The sequence below is a fragment of the Rhinopithecus roxellana genome, chromosome 3 (genome assembly GCF_007565055.1).
Source record: "Rhinopithecus roxellana isolate Shanxi Qingling chromosome 3, ASM756505v1, whole genome shotgun sequence".
Classification (NCBI taxonomy): Eukaryota; Metazoa; Chordata; class Mammalia; order Primates; family Cercopithecidae; genus Rhinopithecus; species Rhinopithecus roxellana.
Window position 1 is genome coordinate 3,946,785 of NC_044551.1, and position 20,982 is coordinate 3,967,766.

General features: G+C 40.2%; 2 protein-coding genes across 3 annotated transcripts in view; one reads left to right on the forward strand and one right to left on the reverse strand.

Moving 5' to 3' along the window:
* The window catches only part of LOC104681637 (NADH dehydrogenase [ubiquinone] 1 alpha subcomplex assembly factor 2), a 156,439-nt gene extending 148,707 nt beyond the window's left edge, over positions 1-7,732 (reverse strand). Inside the window, exon 1 of the mRNA XM_030927355.1 lies at positions 7,485-7,732. Within this exon, the coding sequence (XP_030783215.1) occupies positions 7,485-7,611 (127 nt within the window). The 5' untranslated portion in view covers positions 7,612-7,732. The remainder of the gene's footprint in view (positions 1-7,484) is intronic.
* Positions 7,733-7,788: 56 nt separating this feature from the next.
* Positions 7,789-20,982, forward strand: part of ERCC8 (ERCC excision repair 8, CSA ubiquitin ligase complex subunit) — an 82,837-nt gene continuing 69,643 nt past the window's right edge. The window contains exon 1 of one of the 2 annotated variants that reach the window (XM_010387986.2): positions 7,789-7,935. In XM_010387986.2, coding sequence (XP_010386288.2) covers positions 7,859-7,935 — 77 coding nt within the window. In that variant the 5' untranslated portion in view covers positions 7,789-7,858. The remainder of the gene's footprint in view (positions 7,936-20,982) is intronic. The other variant, XM_030927888.1, reaches the window with a different exon arrangement.

Genomic DNA, 20,982 nt, shown 5'->3' on the forward strand with positions numbered 1-20,982 from the left:
TCAAATTGTGATCTCAGTGGCCACTTTAAGAAACTATAAGAACATATAAAACCAATTGAAAGCAGAAGAAAACGATGATGATATAAGAGAAAGTGCTAAGTCTGAAACCAATGAAAAAAAACTTACAGAGAAAGATCAGTGAAACTCAAAGCTAATTCTCTAAAATGATCAATAAAATTAACAAACCACTCATCAGATAGGCCAAGAAAACAAGAATAGCCACAAATTATTAATTCAGGAAAGAAAGAGAGGATATCACTACAAATCGTACAAACATTAAAAAGATAATGAAGATATATTACAACTTTATGACCGTAAATTCAACGTATTAGATAAAAAGGGCAAACTACTCAAAAGATAAAAACTACCAAAACTCACCTAAGACAAAATAGATAGCCTGAGTAGTCTTATACCTGTTAAAGATATTAAATTTGCAGGTTAAAAATGTATTTCTTTGAATTTTTAATTCCAGCCTTTCAACAAGGAAAACTCCAGGACCAGATGGCTTCACAGGCAATTTATATTTAACATGTAAGAAATAAACAATACAAATTCTTCACAAACTCTTCCAGAAAATCCAAAAGAAAGAAACAAAATTCAACTTACTTTATAAGGCCAGCAATAACCTAAAAACAAACTTAGAAAACACATTAAGAGGAAGAAATTAAGATCCTGAAGAAAAACAAAATTCTTCAATAAAATGTGAGCACATCAATCCAACAATATATAAAAAGGATAAGGTATCATGACCAAGTGGAGCTTACATGACAAATGCAATATTCAAGACATTCAACAATCAATCAATGCCAAATGAGTTTAAAACTTACGTCCACTCAAAAAAACTGCACAGGAATATTTATAGTAGCTTTATTCATAATCACCAAAACTTGGAAGCAACCAAGATGTCCTTCAATATGCAAATGGATAAACAGTGGTTCTAACCATACAACAGAATATTATTTAGCAATAAAAAGAAAGGAGATGGTTGGGCACGGTGGTTCACGCCTATAATCCCAGCACTTTGGGAGGCTGAGGCAGGCAGATCACCTGAGGTCAGGAGTTCAAAACCATCCTGGCCAACATGGCGAAACCCCGTCTCTACTAAAACTGTAAAAATTAGCTGGGCATGATGGTGGGCACCTGTAATCCTAGCTACTCGAGAGGCTGAGGCAAGAGAATCACTTGAACCTGAGAGGCAGAGGTTGCACTGAGCCAATATCGCACCACTGCACTCCAGCCTGGGCGACAGAGTGTGAGACTCTGTCTCAAAAATAAATAAATAAATAAATAAATAGAAAGGAGCTATTATGCCACAAAAAAAAAACATGGAGGAAACTTAAGTGCGTATTACTAAGTGAAAAAAGCCAATCTGAAAATACCACATACTGTATGATAGCAACTATATGATATTCTGGAAAAGGCAAAACTAGAGACAGTAAAAAGATCAGTGGTCACTTAGGGGTTTGCTAGCAGGAAGGGAGGAAGTGAGGGTACACTAATGCAAGATATTAACAATGGGAGAAACTGCACTGGGGGAGAAGGAGTATCTGAGTAGTTTCCACTCAATTTTTCTGTAAACCTAAAATTGCTCTAAAAAATAAAGTCTGTTAATTTTTAAGAGTCCATCAGTATAATTCACCACATGATCATTCCAACAGAACCAAAAAAAAAAAAAACAGCAAGCAAGCATATGACAAAATTCAACATCAATTCATAAAAGAAAGTGCTCAGCAAACGAGGTACTGGGAGCTTTGTTAATTTAATAAAAGGTATCTTAAAAATTATAGCTAACACCATACTTAACAATGAAAGACTAGTGGCCAGCGCGGTGGCTCATGCCTGTAATCCCAGCACTTTGGGAGCCCAAGGTGTGCAGATCATCTGAGGTCAGGAGTTTGAGACCAGCCTGTCCAACATGGTGAACCCCCAATTCTACTAAAAATAAAAAATTAGCCAGGCATAGCAGCACATGCCTGTAATCCCAGCTACTCGGGAGGCTGAGGTAGGGGAATCGCTGGAACCCAGGAGGCGGAGGTTGCAGTGAGCCGAGATCACCCCCATTGCACTCTAGCCTGGACAACAGAGTGAGATTCCATCTTGGGGAAAAAAAAATGAAAGACTAAATGTTTTTCTTCTAAGATATGGAACAAGAAAAAAATATCCATGCTCACCACTCTTATTCAACATTATACTGGAGGCTCACCCAGGGCAGCCAGGCAAGAGAAGGAAAGAGAATGCAAATAAGTTAGAAAGGAAAACACAAAACTGTCTCTATCCACAGTTGATATAATTAACTACAGAGAATGTCCAAGGATCTGCAAAAAGCTTCATTCAAAAACTAGTAGGTGAGTAAAATAGGTTGCAAGATACATGTTCAACATGGAAAAATCTATTGTACTTCAATATATTAGTAATAATTAGAAATTAAGTTTTTTAAAGCATCATTTATAATAACAATACTTTATAATAAATGTAACAAAACATAGCACGACCTCTATGTTGAAAACTACAAATCAGTGATAAATTTTTTTAAATGATCAAGTAAAAGATCTCTATGAATTAAGTCAAACTGACTTTGACATTAAATCCCATTCTCTTACGTGGTACATTATCCAATTTGCCTCTCTTGAGTAGCAAAAACACTTTGTGAGGCTAGGTAGGTACTGTTATTTCTATTTTACAGAGTAAGCTGGAGCTGCTATGGTCTAGCACTCACACTCTTAGGTATGCATATACTCATGGAAAATGAAAACTTATGTTCACACAAAACCTATACGTGAATGTTTCTTGCAGCTGTATTCATAATCACCAAAAACTGCAAGTAACTAAACTCAAATGCCCTTCAATGAGTACAATGAACAAACTGTGGTATATCCATTAACATGGAATACTAATCAGCAGTAAAAAGGAGCAAACTACTGATACACGTAATGAATCTCAAAGGCATTATGCTGAATAGAAGAAGCCAGGTTCAAAAGGTTACGTATGGCATAAGTATACATGTGGGACAGTCTCAAATGGAAAAATGTATAATGGCAGAGAACAAATCAGTGGTTGCTGAGGTTAGGGATGAGGAGAGATTGTGACTACAAAAAGTTAGCATGAGGGAGTTATTCAGGGTGACAGAACTGCTCTGTATCCTGATTTTGGTGGTGGTTACATGAATCACATGTGTTCAAATTTATAGAACTGTACACCAATTTTAAGGTTAATTTTACTCTATTTTAATTTAAAAATAGAATCTAAAAAAACCAACTAATAGCAAACAGAAAACTAAAGAAAAAAAAAACGAGATACCACAACCACCTACTAGAAGAACTAAAATTAAAAAGACTGACCATACCAAGTGTTGATAAGGATGTAGGACAACTGGAAATCTCACACACTCCTGGTGGGAAGGTAAAACGGTACCACCACTTAGATAGTTTCTTAAGAAGTTAAATATACACCTAACAAGTTGACTCAGCCATTCCATTTCTAAATATTACATCAAAAGAAATAAAAGCATATGTCCATACAAAGACTTACACATGAATGTTCATAATTTATTTCTAATAACCCATAACTAGAAACAACCCAAATATCTATGAACAGGTGAATGGATAAACAAATTATGGTATATACATACAATGGAATATTACTCAGCAATAAAAAGAAATAAACTACTGAGAAACACAAAAACATGGATGAATCTCAAAATAATTATGCTGAGTGAAGAAACTAAAAAAAAAGAAAAGAAAAAAGAAAAGCAGAATATGTGCTTCCATTTAAATAAAATTCTAGCCAGGCGCGGTGTCTCACACCTGTAATCCCAGCACTTTGGGAGACCGAGGCAGGCGGATCACAAAGTCAGGAGTTCAAGAGCAGACTGACCAGCATGGTGAAACCCCATCTCTACTAAAGATACAAAAAGTTAGCTGGGCAGGGTGGCGCGCATCTGTAATCTCAGCTACTCGGGAGGCTGAGGCAGGAGAATCACTTGAACCTGGGAGGCAGAGGTTGCAGTAAGCCAAGATCGCGCCACTGCACTCCAGCCTGGGTGACAGGGTGAGACTCCATCTCAAAATAAATAAATAAAAACAAATAAATAAAAATTCTAAAAACTACAAACTAATGCATAGTGTCAGAAATCAGATTAGTGCCTGTCCATGGAAGCAGAAGCATAAGGCAGGACTAGAAAAGGGCACAACAAATTGTGGATAGTGGATATGCTAATCATTTTATTTTTTTATTTTTTTATTTTTTTGAGACGGAGTCTCGCTCTGTTGCCCAGACTGAAGTGCAGTGGTGCCATCTCGGCTCACTGCAAGCTCCACCTCCCCAGTAGCTGGGACTACATGCTCCGGCCAACTCACCCAGCTAATTTTTTTCGTATTTTCAGAAGAGACAGGGTTTCGCCGTGTTAGCCAGGATGGTCTGGATCTCCTGACCTTGTGATCCGCCTGCCTCGGCCTCCCTAAGTGCTGGGATTACAGGCATGAGCCACCGCGCCCGGCCAATTTTCTTGACTGTGTTGACGGTTTCACAGATACTACATATGTCAACTTACCAAATCATACATTTGAAGCATTGGCCATTTTTTTGTCAATTCTACTTCAATAAAACTCTCAGAATGCAATTACAGTTTTGTAAGAAAATATACAAATAAGTGAGAATATATAAACATAAAATATTCATGTTATTTTAGAATAGACATGACTTAATCTGAAACTTCAATGATATTGTATCTCTATAGAAATGAATGATACAAAAACTGGTATAAATGTATTTTTTTGTTGTTTTTGGGGGTTTTTGTTTTTTTCTTTTTTTTGGAGATGGAGTCTCACCCAGGCTGGATGGAGTGCAGTGGTGTGAAATCGGCTCACTGCAACCTCCACCTCCCAGGTTCAAGTGATTCTCCTGCCTCAGCCTCCCGAGTAGTGGGGATTATACCCGTATGCCACCATGCCTGCCTAATTTTTGTATTTTTAGTAGAGATGGGGTTTCACCATGTTGGCCAGGCTGGTCTGGAACTCCTGACCTCAGGTGATTCACCCACCTTGGCCTCCCAGAGTGCTGGGATTACAGGCATAAGCCACCGCACCCAGCCGTAAATGTATTTTTTAATGGGCAAAATGTTTGAATGATACTTCACCAAAGATCTGTAGATAGCAAATAAGCACATGAAAAGACTGTCAACATACTCAGGCATGAGGAAAATGAAACTTCAAATCACAATGAGATACCACTATACACCTATCAAAATGGCTAAAATAAAAATAAAAGCACATCCAAAAATTGGATAATACTAAGTGCTGGTGAGGGTGTGGAAACAACTAGAATTTTAATGCATTGCTGACAGGAACACAAAATGGTACAACCACTTTGAAAAACAGTTTGGTAGTTTCTCATAAAGTTAATCATACACTGATCACACAACTCAGTAATCCCACTACGAGGTATTTACCCAAGAGATATAAAAACTTACGTTCACACAAAATCCTGTATGGGAATGTTTGTAGAGGCTTTTGTTACAATCACAGAAACTGGAAACATCCTAATGTCCTTCAGCTTGTGAACAGATAAACTGGCAAACCTATACAATGGAATACTACTGAGCAATAAAAAGGAACAACTACTGAAACATGGATGAATCTCAACTACATTATGCTATGTGAAGCAAGCCAGGCTCAAAAGTCTAAATCCTGTATAATTCCATTTATATGATATTCCAGAAAAGGCAAAACTATAGGCCCATAAAACACATCAGTGGTTGCCAAAGGGTGTGGGAATGAACTACTAAGGAGTTAGAGGAAATTCTAATGGTAATGGAAGTATTCTATTACTTGAATCCAGTGATGTTACTCTGTACTTATTTGTCAAAAACCATAAAACTGTACACCATAATGGGTGAATGTTACTGTATGTAAATTATATTTCAATTTTTTTTTTTTTTTTTTTTTTTTGAGACGGAGTCTCGCTCTGTTGCCCAGGCTGGAGTGCAGTGGCGCGATCTCGGCTCACTGCAAGCTCCGCCTCCCGGGTTCCCGCCATTCTCCCGCCTCAGCCTCCTAGTAGCTGGGACTACAGGCGCCCACCACCGCGCCCGGCTAGTTTTTAGTATTTTTAGTAGAGACGGGGTTTCACCGTGTTAGCCAGGAGGGTCTCGATCTCCTGACCTCGTGATCCGCCCGCCTCGGCCTCCCAAAGTGCTGGGATTACAGGCTTGAGCCTTTTAAAAAACTCAGTGTGACAGTTTGCATATTTTTTTTAATTTTACTGACAACTTACGGAAAAGAAACATCTCTCTGCTTGCAATCTGTCAAGAAATACTTAACACCATGTTAAGTTCTTTGTAGGCTTTTTTTTTTTTTTGTAAGACATATTCCCTGCCTGACAGAGGAGCTCACTGGGGAAACAAGACTAAATATAAAACAAGACTAAATACAGAAAAAGGCTAGGCAAAAAAAATAAATTAATAAATTGAGTGATAAATCACAGAATACATTTTATATATGTGGGAAATGAATGGCACATAATTTTGGAAAGGTCTTGGTGCTTTTCAACATTACTGATCTTATATTATCTCTAATTTTCAAGTGAGGATGATGAGACTTGGAGAGGACAAGTACTTTTTCCGTGATTCCCGAGCTATCAGGTGTCAAAGCTGAGATTCTAACCCACGCCTCTTCGCCCAAAGCCTGACATCTTCTGCATGCGGCGATGGAACAACACAGAAGAGGTTACGACGGCGGCTACACAGTGTGATTTCAATGGACAGCAACGCCTTCTTACTCCCCAAACAACCCGCTCAACTGCTTGGCACGAATCCTACACAGAAACACCATGATTAGTGCCACGTTTCTTAAATTGAGCTCAACGGGGTCTTGGAATGTAAACTCCAGAGAAAGGAATCAGCGAGCCTTGTGGGGATACGGACCCACTTCTGACAAGTCTTGGTAGTGAGGAAGGCGCATGGGGCCAGCGCCGGAGCCAGGGTGCCACCGAAAAGGGTAAACACCAAGAAAGAGGACACCCGAGGCGCTGAAGATACTTCTCTTCAGTTACACCACTCAGCTCTGGGTCACAAGGCGGGGCACAGCGTACGAAAAACCTCTTCCCTGGCCCTTCCTAGCCCCTTTGGTGAAAGATTTGCGTGGACTTTTCCCCGCCTCCGTCGCCGATCCAGGGCTAAAACTGAGCCTCCTCTACCGGCGTGGCTAGGAGGAAAGTGGTGTATGCCTTAACAGCGCGAGCGGCCCGGGACACGCCGGGGGAAAGCGCTGGGTCGTAGGGACCGCGGACGCACGAGTCCGGGCCACGGCACCCAGAGCCGGGCCGGGTAGGGCTCCGATGGCAGAGTGAAGGGGTCGACAGGGGTCACCGAACTCCGGAAATTCCCTCCGGTGACACCCTAAGTGTCTCATGATGCGTTAGTTGACTAGGGGCTCTCACTTTTCCCTCCTTTACTAACCACGCAATCGCTGCCCTCGCCCCCTCCTCACCTCTCCAGTTCTTGTACTGCGGGATGTAGTAGTATTTGTTCCCGAACTGGTCCGTGCCCACGTGCTCCTTCACTTCCCTTGACAGTGATCTCGACAAGGCGCGGAACAAATCCTGAGACCAACCCATGCCGTCCACCCAGTTTCCAGCGCTGCCAGCAGCAGGATCGGCAGTAGGAGCAATGCTCCAGCACCCAACCCAGCCCACTGAGGCGGAGAGGTCAGGCCGGCCTCCATCCCCGAGCCCTTCTAGTAACGGCGCTCACCATTGGCCGGATATATCACCGCCTGACCAATGGGAGACTCTGCTATTCCAGTCCCGCCCCTGAGTTCTGTCATGGCGACGTCCAGTGCTCCAGCCGGTGTGGGGACACGCTATGCTGGGGTTTTTGTCCGCGCGACAAACGGGTTTGGAGGACCCTCTTCGCCTTCGGAGAGCAGAGTCAACACGGAGGTAAAGAAAACCTTACGTTTTGGCTAACAGGCCAGTTAGAATCTGGACCAATGACTGTAAACTTTGCCCCACACTTTCCCGTCTCATCGCTCTCCTGCCACCAAACTCTTATTTACCCTCTAATGCGGTGTGGCTTGCGAAAATAGGATCCCTTTTATTTACTGGTAACAACTTGCAGGCGGGGGGCGGCGCGGGGCGGGGGGAGGGGGTTCGCCCGCGGGCTCAGATGAAGACGCTATAAACCTAAATAAGGATACTTCGTTGTACTGTATTCCTTCTCTCTTAAGTTACTGGTAAGAATAACTGCCCTCCAAGTACTCGTTCATTCATTCAGTCTGCATATTTAGTGAGTTCCTACAGTGTGTCAGGCAGCCTATTAAAAAGGCAGAGGACACAGGCCAGGAATTGAACAAAGTTCAGAATGACTAGAGCGGAGAATTGGGGTAGGGACCATTGACGAGATGAAGTAGACAGAAACTGGATGAGAAAGAGCCATGTGTACTTGGGTAGAGGTGTGAAGATGAGAATAAGGTAACAGCTGTTGCATTTTGTTTTCTGCTTGGAGAATGCGTTGCAACTGAGAACAACCGTGGTAGCCAAGTTAGGTAACTGTTGTGATTACACTTGTCCGGGAGAGAGTTGATGGAAGCCTGGGCCACAGAGTTCCCAAGTAGAATAAAGATAGTGGAGAGATTTGAAAAACGTCTAAGAAATAGAATCAGCAGTCCATGAAAGTTGATTGGATACGTGAATGACGAAAAGGGAAGAATGATTAATGATTCCCAGATCTATGTTTTGTATAAGAAGTTGAATGTTGGTAATATACTCTGAGAGAGGGTTTTCCAAAGGGAAGAAGCAAGTTTTACTTTTAATTTTGCCCACATTAATTGAGGAACCTTTGAAGATATTTACTTGGACAGTGGAGAACACAGTTGCATATGAGTTCTGCGTTCCGGAGAAATTTAAATATTAGTTTCCAACATTTTATCCGTTACGTTTTCAATGTTGTGAAATATCTCTGAGAGTTCCTTTAATGTGTTTTTTTGCCAGTGTCACTTCCTCTAACACATCATCAGCCTTTCATCACAACCACTTTTCCTCATTTATGTCTGTAAGTTCACCTTCACTGATTTCCTCAGTCTGCATATCTAGAATGTCTCAAATGGCGGCAGTGTCATTGTTCCCACTATCAGCATGTTCCCACAGGCAGCTATTTTTTTCATTTGCTCCATTTTATGTTTAATGCAAGTTTCACTTCTAGTATTATCACTCTTTTAATGCATTTTCATTCTTTTGGCCAATTTCCTCTTTTAATCAGTAAAATTCCACGTGGGATTATCTTAGGGGCACAGAAATATTAATAACAAACCTACGTGCTTTGCAGCCTGTGTGAACTGAATAACAGATGCACAGTGACCAATCACCCACAGACTTTGAAAGAAGTAAAATTGCAAATTGATCACTAATTTTGATTCATTTATGTACTTAGAGAAATGTTATTTATGTAATTATTTGTGAACTGAAAAGGTAGTAGCAAACTTTTATGCTATTTCTCACAGTTAACAAACTGGTAACTGAAGTTCATATCAGACTGAGCCAAGTGAGGATTGCTTATATGTTTAAGACAAATAAAGTATAATTTTTTTTTTTGAGACAGTATCTTGCTCTGTCACCCCGGCTGGAATGCAGTGGTGCAATTACAGCTCACTGCAGCCTCGACTTTCCAGGCTCGAATGATCCTCTCATCTCATCCTTCTAAGTAGCTGGGACCACAGGCACTTGCCCACACACCTAGCTAATTTTTAAATTTTTTTGTAGAGATGGGGTCTCCCTGTGTTTCCCATTCTGGTCTTGAACGCCTGGGCTAAGTGATCCTCCTGCCTTTGCCTCCTAAAGTGTGGGGATTTTATGTGCGAGCTACCACGCAGCCTAAAATTTTTTAAAAAATATTTCCATCATTAAGTGATGTTTTTGCTTAATTGAACAACTGTATAGTTCCATTTTATTCATAGGAGGTGTCTACTCTTCTTCCTTGGCATCACATAAGGGCAAAAGCATGAACACTGATATGCAGTGTTCACAATTTACACCCTCTAAAAAAAATTTTACAACTTTATTGAGGTATAATTGACATATAATATACAGCACATTAAATGAGAATATACAATTTGATGAATTTTGACATATATTTACTCTTAAAACCATTACCATAATCAAGAGAACATCCATAACCCTAAAAATTTTTTCACAGTCCTTTATAATCCTTCTCTCCCTTCTTTCTCTGCTTTACCCTCTTCCTTCTCTAGAAACCACTAATCTGCTTTAGGTCACTATAGTTTGCATATTTAGAATTTTATATAAATGGAATCCTTTTTGTCTGGCTTCTTTCACTCAGCATAATTACATTATTTTGAAATTTCTCCATGTTATTGCTTGTATCAATTCCTTTTTATTGCTGCGGAGTATCCCACTGTGCAGATAAACCATAGTTTATCTAGTCACTTGTCGATGGACATCTGAGTTGTTTCCGGTTCAGGACTAATACATTTACAGCTGCTCTGAAAATTCACGTATGAGTCATTGTATGAACATATGCTTTTGTTTCTCTTAAGTTGATGCCTAACAGTGGAGCTACTAGATATATCCTTTACATTTTAAGAAACTGACAGTTTTCCAAAAGCATTTTCCAGTCCCACCACTATTAGGTGACAAAGCTAGCTGCTCCATGTTTATGTTTCCCCTTTCCTGCTTTCATTTGACTATTTGAACATTGTTTAGTATTCTATTTTATATACTATGATTTCAACTGTATCTTTTTGTATAATTTTTTAGTGGTTGCTCTAGGAATTATAAAATACATACTTTGCATTGTCTATTTTGGGTCATTTCATTGTTTTACTGCTTCATTTGGCATGTAGAAACCTTATCAACCTTTCCCCTGCACCATATTTATTGTTGTCTTATATTTTATATTTACATACATTATATACTCCATCAGACATAATTTTTTTCAACCATCAATCATATTTTAAGGAAAAGAATAGCCTATTATATTTAACCAGATAGTTACCATTTCTGTTGCTGTCTCTTTATTCCTGATGTCTGAAATTTCCTTCTTATATCTTTTTCTTCTCTCTGAAGAGCATAGTTTATCAATTTTTTTAAGAGTAGGTCTGGCCTGGCGCGGTGGCTCAAGCCTGTAATCCCAGCACTTTGGGAGGCCGAGACGGGCGGATCACGAGGTCAGGAGATCGAGACCATCCTGGCTAACACGGTGAAACCCCGTCTCTACTAAAAAAATACAAAAATCTAGCCGGGCGAGGTGGCCGGCGCCTGTAGTCCCAGCTACTCCGGAGGCTGAAGCAGGAGAATGGCGTAAACCCGGGAGGCGGAGCTTGCAGTGAGCTGAGATCCGGCCACTGCACTCCAGCCTGGGCGACAGAGCGAGACTCCGTCTCAAAAAAAAAAAAAAAAAAAGAGTAGGTCTGCGGCAGGAGGTGGCCGCAGTTACAGCACGAGCCTGGTCACGTGGCCGCTGGTCACCGCCACCGCCCCCTCCAGCTCTGTTCTCTTTCAGGTTGGGCCAGGCCCTGCTGCTTCTGCAAGCGCCTGGCTGACTGAGGGAGACAGAGAAAGAGGAGGAGAGACAGGGAAGGATTCAAGGAAGAGGAGCTGGGGAGCCCTTCTGTGCCACAGTGATATCAGTATCAAGATAAAAGTGTGGAATGGGAGAAAAATTCTCAAAGCCTGAAAGAAAATCTGGAGATGGTGTTTTTCCAGCAGCTCGGTTGAGGGAGAACTTGGCTTGTCTCTGTTTCTTGATTCCTCTTCAATTTCTGTTTCTTAACCAAGACTTGTGTTTGAAGAACTGTATTATACTGAGCCTAAGTCATTTTTAATCTATAACAGGAACATGCATTTTCACATGTCAACCGGATTTTTGGACCAATAAATTTATCCCCAAAGAGATGGGGTCTCACTCTGTTATCCTGGCTGGAATATAGTGGCGCAATCTTAGCCCATTGTAGCCTCCATCTCAAGGACTCAAGGGATCCTCCCTCCTAGGCCTCCCAAGTAGCTGGGATTACAGAGACAGGTTCGCACCATGTTACTCTGACTGGTCTTGAACTCCTGGCCTCAAGCAATCCTCCCACCTTGGCCTTCCACGGTGCTGGGATTACAGAAATAGAAAAGCATATCCTTAAATTCATGTGGAATCTGAAGGGAGCTCAAATAGTCAATACATACAGTCTTGAAACAGAAGAACAAAGCTTGAAGACTCACTTCTTCTGATTTTAAAACTTACTACAAAACTACAGTAATCAAAACAGTGTTGTACTAGCATAAGGAAGACATATAGACCAATGAAATAGAAGAGAGAGCCCAGAAATAAAACCTCATGTATATGGTCAAATGATTTTTTTCCTTTTTCTTTTTTTCTTTTTTCTTTTTTTTTCTTTGAGATGGAGCCTCACTCTTTCGCCAGGCTGGTGTGCAGTGGCATGATCTCAGCTCACTGCAGCCTCTACCTCACGGGTTCAAGCGATTATTCTACCTCAGCCTCCCCAGTAGCTGGGATTACAGGCGCCCACCATCATGCCCGGCTAATTTTTGTATTTGTGGTAAAGACGGGGTTTCACCATGTTGGCCAGGATGTTCTCAATCTCTTAACCTCGTGATCTGCCCACCTCGGCCTCCGAAAGTGCTGGGATTACAGGTGTGAGCTACTGCGCCCAGCCAGTCAAATGATTTTTAACAAGAGTGCCAGGACTATTCAATGGAGAAAGGATAGTCTTTTCAACAAATGCTGCTGGGAAAATGGAATATCCACATGTAAAAAATGAGGTTGAACCCTTAACTAACACCATATACAAAAATTAACTCAAAATGGATCAAAGACATAAATGTAAGACCCAAAACTATAAAAGTCCTAGAAGAAAATAAGGAAAAAATTTTATGACAGTGATTTATTCAGCAGTTATTTATTGGGTATGACACCAAAGGCACAAAAAACAACAACATAGAGGACTATGTGAAAATTTTTAAACTTTGTTAATCAAAAGACACTGTCAATAGGGTGAAAAGACAACCACAGAATGGAGAAAGTATTTGCAAATTATATATCTGAAAAGGGTTATATAAAGCATATATGGAGAATTCCTACAACTCAACAACAAAACAAACAGCTTGATTTGAAAATGGGTGACTTGGAAAAACATTTCTCCAAAGAAAATATGCAAATGGCAACAGGTAGACCAAAAGATGCTCAGCATCACTGATCATTAGGAAAATCCAAATCAAAACTGTAATGAAATACCACCTTATACCCATTAGAATGGCTACTATCACATCAAACAATAATATGTTTTGGTGAGGACATGGAAAAAATTGGAACACTTGTGCACTGTTAGTGGGAAGGTAGAATGGTACAGTCACAGTGGGAAGCAGTATGGTGGCTCCTTATAAATATTGAAAATAGAATTTCCATATGATGCAGTGATGCCACTTTTGGGTGTATCCCCAAAATTGTTGAAAACAGGGTCTTAAAGAGGTAATTTGTACACCCATGTTCATACCAGCATTATTCACAATAGCTGAAATACGGAAGTATAAACTAAAAATAAAACTTCAAGCTTCTTAATTGTCTGAACGAACCCATCCTCTCAGCCCAGAGCATTCCACAGTTCAGGACATGATGGGGAGGGGGCGATCAGGCATTCCCCATTATACTCTCCCTTTGGAATTCAGGCACAACTGACCAGCATTAACATTAAAACAGAGATCTTACGACTTTTTGTAGCAATAAGACACCAAATTCCAGCCTGACTAAAATAAAGCATCACATGACAGATAGCAGGCCCCAGGAGAAATTGAAGTATTTTGCCCCAAAATATATTCCTTTGACATATTTTAAAATGGCCCTGTGAAACTGTCTCTTATAGGCAGAATCTACATTCTGTAGAGAATGCCTTTCCCTTTCTAGGTCTTTTCTTTGATTCTGGAGAGAATTATCTGAGTCTTTCATCATTTTAAGTCTCAAACATTTACAATCTATTCTTTCTGAAGACTGCTACCTGGAGGCTTCATCTGCATAATAAGAACCATGGTCTCTACAACTCCTTATCTTAACCCAGACACTCCCTTATATGGAATTTTAGGTGTTTATTATTATTATTTTTTATTTTTTATTTTTTGAGCACCCAGGCTGGATTGAGTGGTGCAATATCGGCTTACTGCGGCCTCTGCCTCTGGGGTTCACACGATTCTTGTACCTTAGCCGCCTGAGTAGCTGGGATTACAGGCATGAACCACTATGCCTGGCTAATTTTTTGTATTTTTAGTAGAGATGGGCTTTCACCATGTTGGCCAGGCTGGTCTTGAACTTATGACCTCAAGTGTTCCACCTGCCTCAGCCTTCCAGAGTACTGGGATTACAAGTGTGATCCACCATGATCTGGCCTCACTCCAGCTTTTTGTATTTTCAGTAGAGACAGTATTTTGCCATGTTGGCCAGGCTGGTCTTGAACTCCTAGTCTCAAGTGATCTGCATGCCTTAGCCTCCCAAGATGCTGGGATTACAGGCATGAGCCACCATGCCCGACTGGGTTTCTGGTCTTTAGGTAAACTCTTTTGACAAGTTGCCAATTGGAAAATCTTTGAATCCACCTGTTAGCAGTGGTGAATCTATATGGGTCTGCAACAACTTGATTCTTGCCTCCTTGGAGGAAAGAATTTTGCTGAGGGCAGTAGTTGGTTTAAGGCAGAGGGAGAGACTGAGGCAAGTTTTAGAACAGGAGTGAGAACTTGTTAAAAAGTTTTAGAGCAGGAGTGAAAGGAAGCAGTACACTTGGAAGGGCCAGGCGGGTGACTTGCAAGATCCAAGTGCCCTGTTCATCCCTTGACTTGGGGTTTTATACATTGTTATGGTTCTGGGGTTTTTGCTGAAGTTGTGCATGTGTTCACTTGAGGAATTTTTCTCTTACCTGTCGAGCATTCCCAGTGGAAGGTCGTATAAGAGGCCATTTTGCTTCTGAGTAGGCCTGTTTGAGATCTTACTGAGAAGTGGATAACACCAGCTCTGAGTGTTTTCTATCTATTAGGAGGCTATCTTCCTGGCGCTGGCTGTGACCACTTATCATTTTAGAGAGGCAGTTTAACAACCACCTGACCATCACCTCATGGTCACCTGACAGTCATAGGGGCAACAAGTGGTGGAGGTGTGTGTAGGGCTTGCTCTTGTGCCCTGTCCATATCTGCCTAACTTCCTACTCTAACATACCTATGAGCTGGAAGCCTCCACTTTGAGTTTTTGAGTTGTTCTGGCTTTCCTGACTGAACCATTGTACATCTTACATGTATTGATTGATGTGTTATGTCTTCCTAAAATGTATAAAACTGAGCTGTAGCCTGACCATCTTGGACACATGTCGTCAGGACCTCCTGAGGCTGTGTGTGTCATAGGCATGTCCTTAGCCTTGGCAAAATAAACTTCTAAGTTGAATGAGGGAAAAAAAAAAAAAAAAGAGTAGGTCTAATGGTTTCTGAAAAGGAATCTGCAGCCATTCAAATCATTGTTTTCCTATCGGTAATTTATCATTTTTCTCTGGTTGCTTTGAAGACTTCGTCTTTAGTTTTCAGCAGTTTATGATGTGTCTGGTTTCAGATCTCTTTGGATTTATCCTAGTTAGGGTTCATTCTGCTTCTTGAACTTGTAGACTTATATCTTTCCATAAACTTGGGAACTTTCCAGCTATTTTTTCCAATATTTTTTCAACACTACACTCCTCCTTTTAGACCTCCAGTGACATAAATGTTAGTCATTTTATAATTGTTCCTCTGGTCCCGAAGGCTCTGTTCTTTTTCCCTCCAATCTTTTTTCCTCTATGTTGTTAGATTATATAATTTTAATGGATCTGTCTTCAAGTTCACAGATTCTTTCCTCTGCCATCTCCAATCTGTTAGTGAATACATTAAGTTAAAATAATTTTATATTGAAAATTAAAATTTCCATTTGGTTTTTATTTATGTCTATTTCTTTGCTGAGACTTTCTATTTTAACATCTGTTTCAAGTGTGTGCCCAATGACTTGCTCAAGCTTTTTTTTTTCTTTTTAAAAGTGGGGCCTCACTGTTTTTCCCCAGGCTGGTCTTGAACTCCGAGGCTGAAGTGATCCCCCTGCCTCAACTGTACAAGAGTCGCTAGGATTACAGACTCGAACCACCATGCCAGTGTTGCTCAAGTTCAAGCATTTTACAATAGTTGCCTTGAAGTCTTTAGCAGATAATCTCAACACCTGTGTCATCTCAGCTTTGGCTTCTTTTGTCTTTTCCCATGCAAGTTGAAATTTTCATGATTCTTTATATGCAGGGAAATTTTGGATTGCATCCTGGACATTTTGAATACTCTGGGTCTTGTTTTAATCTTATGAAGAATGTTGATATTTTTGTTGTAACATTTAATTAGCAAGATTAGGTTCAGGCTACAAGAACCTACCTACTTATATGGACTGTAGTTTTAATGTTAGCTCAGTTTTCAAAGTCTCTTAATATCTTCCCTAGGTGTATGCCATTCAGTGGTCAGACTGTGACCTGAGTGGTTAGCTCAATATTCACAATCCTTTGTATACTACTCAGGGTTAGATCTATGCATGCCTCACTCAGGGATGAGTTCTGGAGTTTATAAACAACTTTATGGGATCACTTTCCTGAGCTCCTTCTTCTCTGTGACCTCTTGGATACGTCCCAATTTTCTGGGACTCCCTGTTTTGGCCATCTAGCCAGAAACTTTAGGGGCCACTTACCCTGTTCTGCCGTACACTTCCATGTTTAAGCCCAAGTCTGGGCTCAGAAGTGAGGAGAGAGGCAATAAGCAATGGGGATTGCCCCTACCCTCTTGGAATCGGGGCTGTGATGAACAGAGAAAACAATTTCCCTCCCTCAGAGTTCTGGCTTCTGCAGGCCACTGTGTCTAGCTGTAGCCGTTTCTGTCATGTGATTGTCTGTGGCTATTTACTTTTCAGAGTCCTCATGTAGCTGTCTATGCATTTTGTTTGGTTTTTATAGTAGTATGACCCAGAACTGAAGTATTGAATAATGAATGAAATGATCAAATTCAGTATCACAACTCATAAAACAAGAATTAAAAGTCCAGTAATGTAAGGAAAATGATAAGAGATTAGGAGAGTAGATTCAAAAGATCAATAATAATTCCAGAAGAACAAAACAAACAAACAGTAATTAAGAAAAATAATTGCAAAAAGATCTGGATTCGCAGACTAACAGGGCTCCCTGAAGTCCAGACAAGATTGATAAAAAAGACATAAAAGTATGTATACCTAATAACTTATCTAGCAATGAAGAAGAAATTATTAAAAGCTTCCAATGGTAAAGAATTTACCATTCACAAAGGTAAAACATTTCATCGGTAGTTCTAGAGACTAGAAAACACTGGAATGATACCTACTAACAAAAAAAAAGGTATCACAGCCTATAATCCCAGCACTTTGGGAGGGCAAGGCAGGCAGATCACTTGAACTCAAGAGTTTGAGACCAGCCTGGGCAACGTGGCAAAACCCTGTCTATACTAAAAATACAAAAATTAGCTGGGCATGCTGGCGGGTGCAGTGGTAGATACCTGTAATCCCAGCTACTCATGTGGCTGAGGCACGAGGATCACTTGGTGGAGGTTGCAGTGAACCAAGACTGTGCCACCGCACTCCAGCCTGGGTGACAGAGCAGGACTCTGTCTCAAAAAGCAACTAAAAATTATCTAAAAATAAAAAAAGAAGTATTGTAACCCAGGAATCCAAACAAACCAGTCTATCAGAAGAAATATCTTTGTGCTAAGATTCATAGAAATATTTTACCCCATTTTCCTTCAGGAAAAAAATAGGAAAGAATGTTAATAAAAAAACAAATGTATTTGAATGAAATCTGAAGGTACATAAAAGATGAAGAGGAGAGGAAGCCTATGAACCTTGCAGTATGTGTATGATTAAATGTCAATATATAATAATAAACAAACTGGAAATATATAATGTGGTTGCTAAATTTTTTTAGACACTTCTCAATTGACAAGATGGAAATGAATAGCAACTGCATTAAACTAGCAAAAATAAAGGTAAAAGAAGAAACCATGACATTAAATAAAGAAGGAATAATACCAAGTATATCAGATGTCATAGCAAAGGTGAAAAGGCTGATTTCTTCCATTAAGAAGCATATATTATCGGATTAGCTTTTAAAACAAAGTAAAGCTAAAAGCTGTTTCTCATAAATACATTAAGTTAAAATATTTTAAAATACAAAATTCTTAAATAGTTAAAAAGTTAAAGAATAAGGAGAGATCAGGCAACTATAAACAAAATGTGGACATCACTACAAATACTAGATGAGGTAAGATTTAAGGTTAAAAGCACCAGACGTTTTAAAGAAGGACATTATATAAAGGAAGGACAATATTTAAAGAAGGACATATATATATATATGTCCTTCTATATATATACATATATATGGAGGAAATGAATAAACAACAAATTAGATTTAGTAGATAGATGACTTTACATCCCTTAAATGGAGAATGTACATACTTTTTGTAAGTCGGGTACATTTACCAAAATTGTTCTTGGCCATTAAGTAAACTTTAACAAATTCAAAAAGGTAGCTATCTTACAAGCCACCTTCTTTGATCATAAGCTATAGAAACTGGAAATAAATCAATTAATGGTAACATCACCACCACCTCTCATGTTTTGGAAATTCAGAATTACATTTCAGAAAACTCCAGAATCAAAGATAAAATGAAAATTGAAATTACAAATTGGAAATCAAGGAAAAGGAGAATAACCACTTCTATAACTTAGGGGACCCAGAGAAACTCACAACCTAAAAAAAAAAGAAGAAAAAATACACACACACACATATTAACTCATTGAACAAAAAGAATATGTAGCCATCTTAAGACACTAAAACAGAGGAGAATGAGAGGAAATGGTGGATAGGAGGCAGGACTAACTGGGCAGCTCCCACTCGGATGGACAGAGCAGTGTGTGGAGATGCATATCGTGAACATTTGCTTCAAGAACTACCACAGGAACATTCCAGGAAAGCTGAGAGGATCCACAGACCCTTTGAAGGAGGTGGATTGCCGCTGCAGGCACTGTGGGACAGCCAAGGAACTGTGAGTCCTCTGTCTTTCTCAGCTGGGAGACTTGAAGCCTGGGGCAAGTTCTCAGCCCTGCTGGAAATAAACTCAGAGCTGTTGTGGGGGCACAGTGGGAGTAAGACCAGCCCTTCAGGCTGCAGGTTGCATGGGAGCTGGGTGAGGCCTTTGGCTGCTGGCCTTCCCCAACTTCCTTGGTGACCTGTGTGACACAGGAGAAGCAGCCATAATCCTCCTGGGAACATAACTCCATTACCCTGGGAGCCATGCCCTCATCTACCACAGCAGCAGCAGCAAGCCCCACCTAAGCAGATCTGAGCTCAGACATGCCTAACCCTGCTCCCACCTGCTAGTTTTTCTCTACCTCCCTCATAACTGAAGACAAAAGACATATTCTCCTGGGAGCTCTATGGTCCCGCCCACCACCTGACCCTAGGGCAAGCTCGTATCCTTTCTATACTACTGCAGTTGATGCCGTCTTGAAAGTGCCACCTCCTGGCTGGAGGCCAACCAACAGAAAACCAGCGCATTTAACAAAAAACAACCAAGGGCCATCAGAGTCCGTTTCACTCCCCTGCTGCCTCTACGGTTGCAGATGCTGGTATCCACGGCTGAGAGACCTGAAGACAGATCACGTCACAGGACTCTGCAGGAACTGCCCTGTACAAACCAGAGTGCGGTAGCTCTGCTGGTTGGCTAGATCCAAAAGAGAATCATTGCAGTTTGGCTCTCAGGAAGCCCCAACCTTAGCAGAAGGAGGAGAGCACCAAATCAAGGGAGCACTCGTGGGACAAAAGAATCTGAAGAACAGCCTTTGAGTCCCAGATCTTCCCTCTGACATAGTCGACCCAAATGAGAAGTAATCAGAAAAACAATTCTGGTAATATGACCAAATAAGGTTCTTTAACATCCCCAAAAGATTACACAAGCCCACCAACACTGGCTCCAAACCAAGAATAAATCTCGAAATTGCCAGAAAAATAATTCAGAAGGTTGATTATTAAGCTAATCAAGGAGACAACAGGGAAGGGTTAAGTCCAACTTAAAGAAATTTTTAAAAAAGATACAACATATGAATGAAAAAATCTCCAGTGAAATAGCTTGGATAAAACACTTTCACAACTTCTAGAAATAAAGGACACACTTAGAGAAATGCAAAATGCCTGGAAAGTCTCAGCAATAGAACCAAACAAGTAGAATAAAGAACTTTGGGGCTCAAAGACAAGGCTTTAAAATGACTCAATCTGACAAAGACAAAGAAAAAAAATTTTTTTTTAATGAACAAAGCCTCCAAGAAGTTTGAGATTATGTTAAGCAACCAAACCTAAAAATAATTGGTGTTCCCAATTATCTGAGGAAGAAGAGAAATCTAAAACTTTGGAAAACATGTTTGAGTGAATAAACTAGGAAAATATTCCTGGCCTTGCTAAACATCTAGACATCCAAATACAAGAAGTTGAAAGAACACCTTGGAAATTCATTACACAAAAAAATTATCACCTAAGCATATGGTCTTCAGGCTATTAAAGTTAAGACAAAGGAAAGGATGTTTAAGAGCTGTGAGGCAAAAGCAGCAGATAACCTATAACGGAAAACCTATCAGATTAACAGCAGATTTCTCAGTAGAAATCCTACAGTCTAGAAGGGTTTGGGGTCCTATCTTTAGCTTCCGCAAACAAAGCAATTATCAGGCAAGAAATTTGTATTCAGCAAAACTAAACTTCATGAATGAAGGAAAGATACAGTCTTTTTCAGACAAATACTGAGAAAATTTGCCACTGTGAAGCCAACACTACAAGAACTGCTAAAAGGAGCTCTAAATCTTGAAAAAAAATCTTTAAAATACACCAAAATAGAATCTCTTTAAAGCATAAATCTCACAGGACC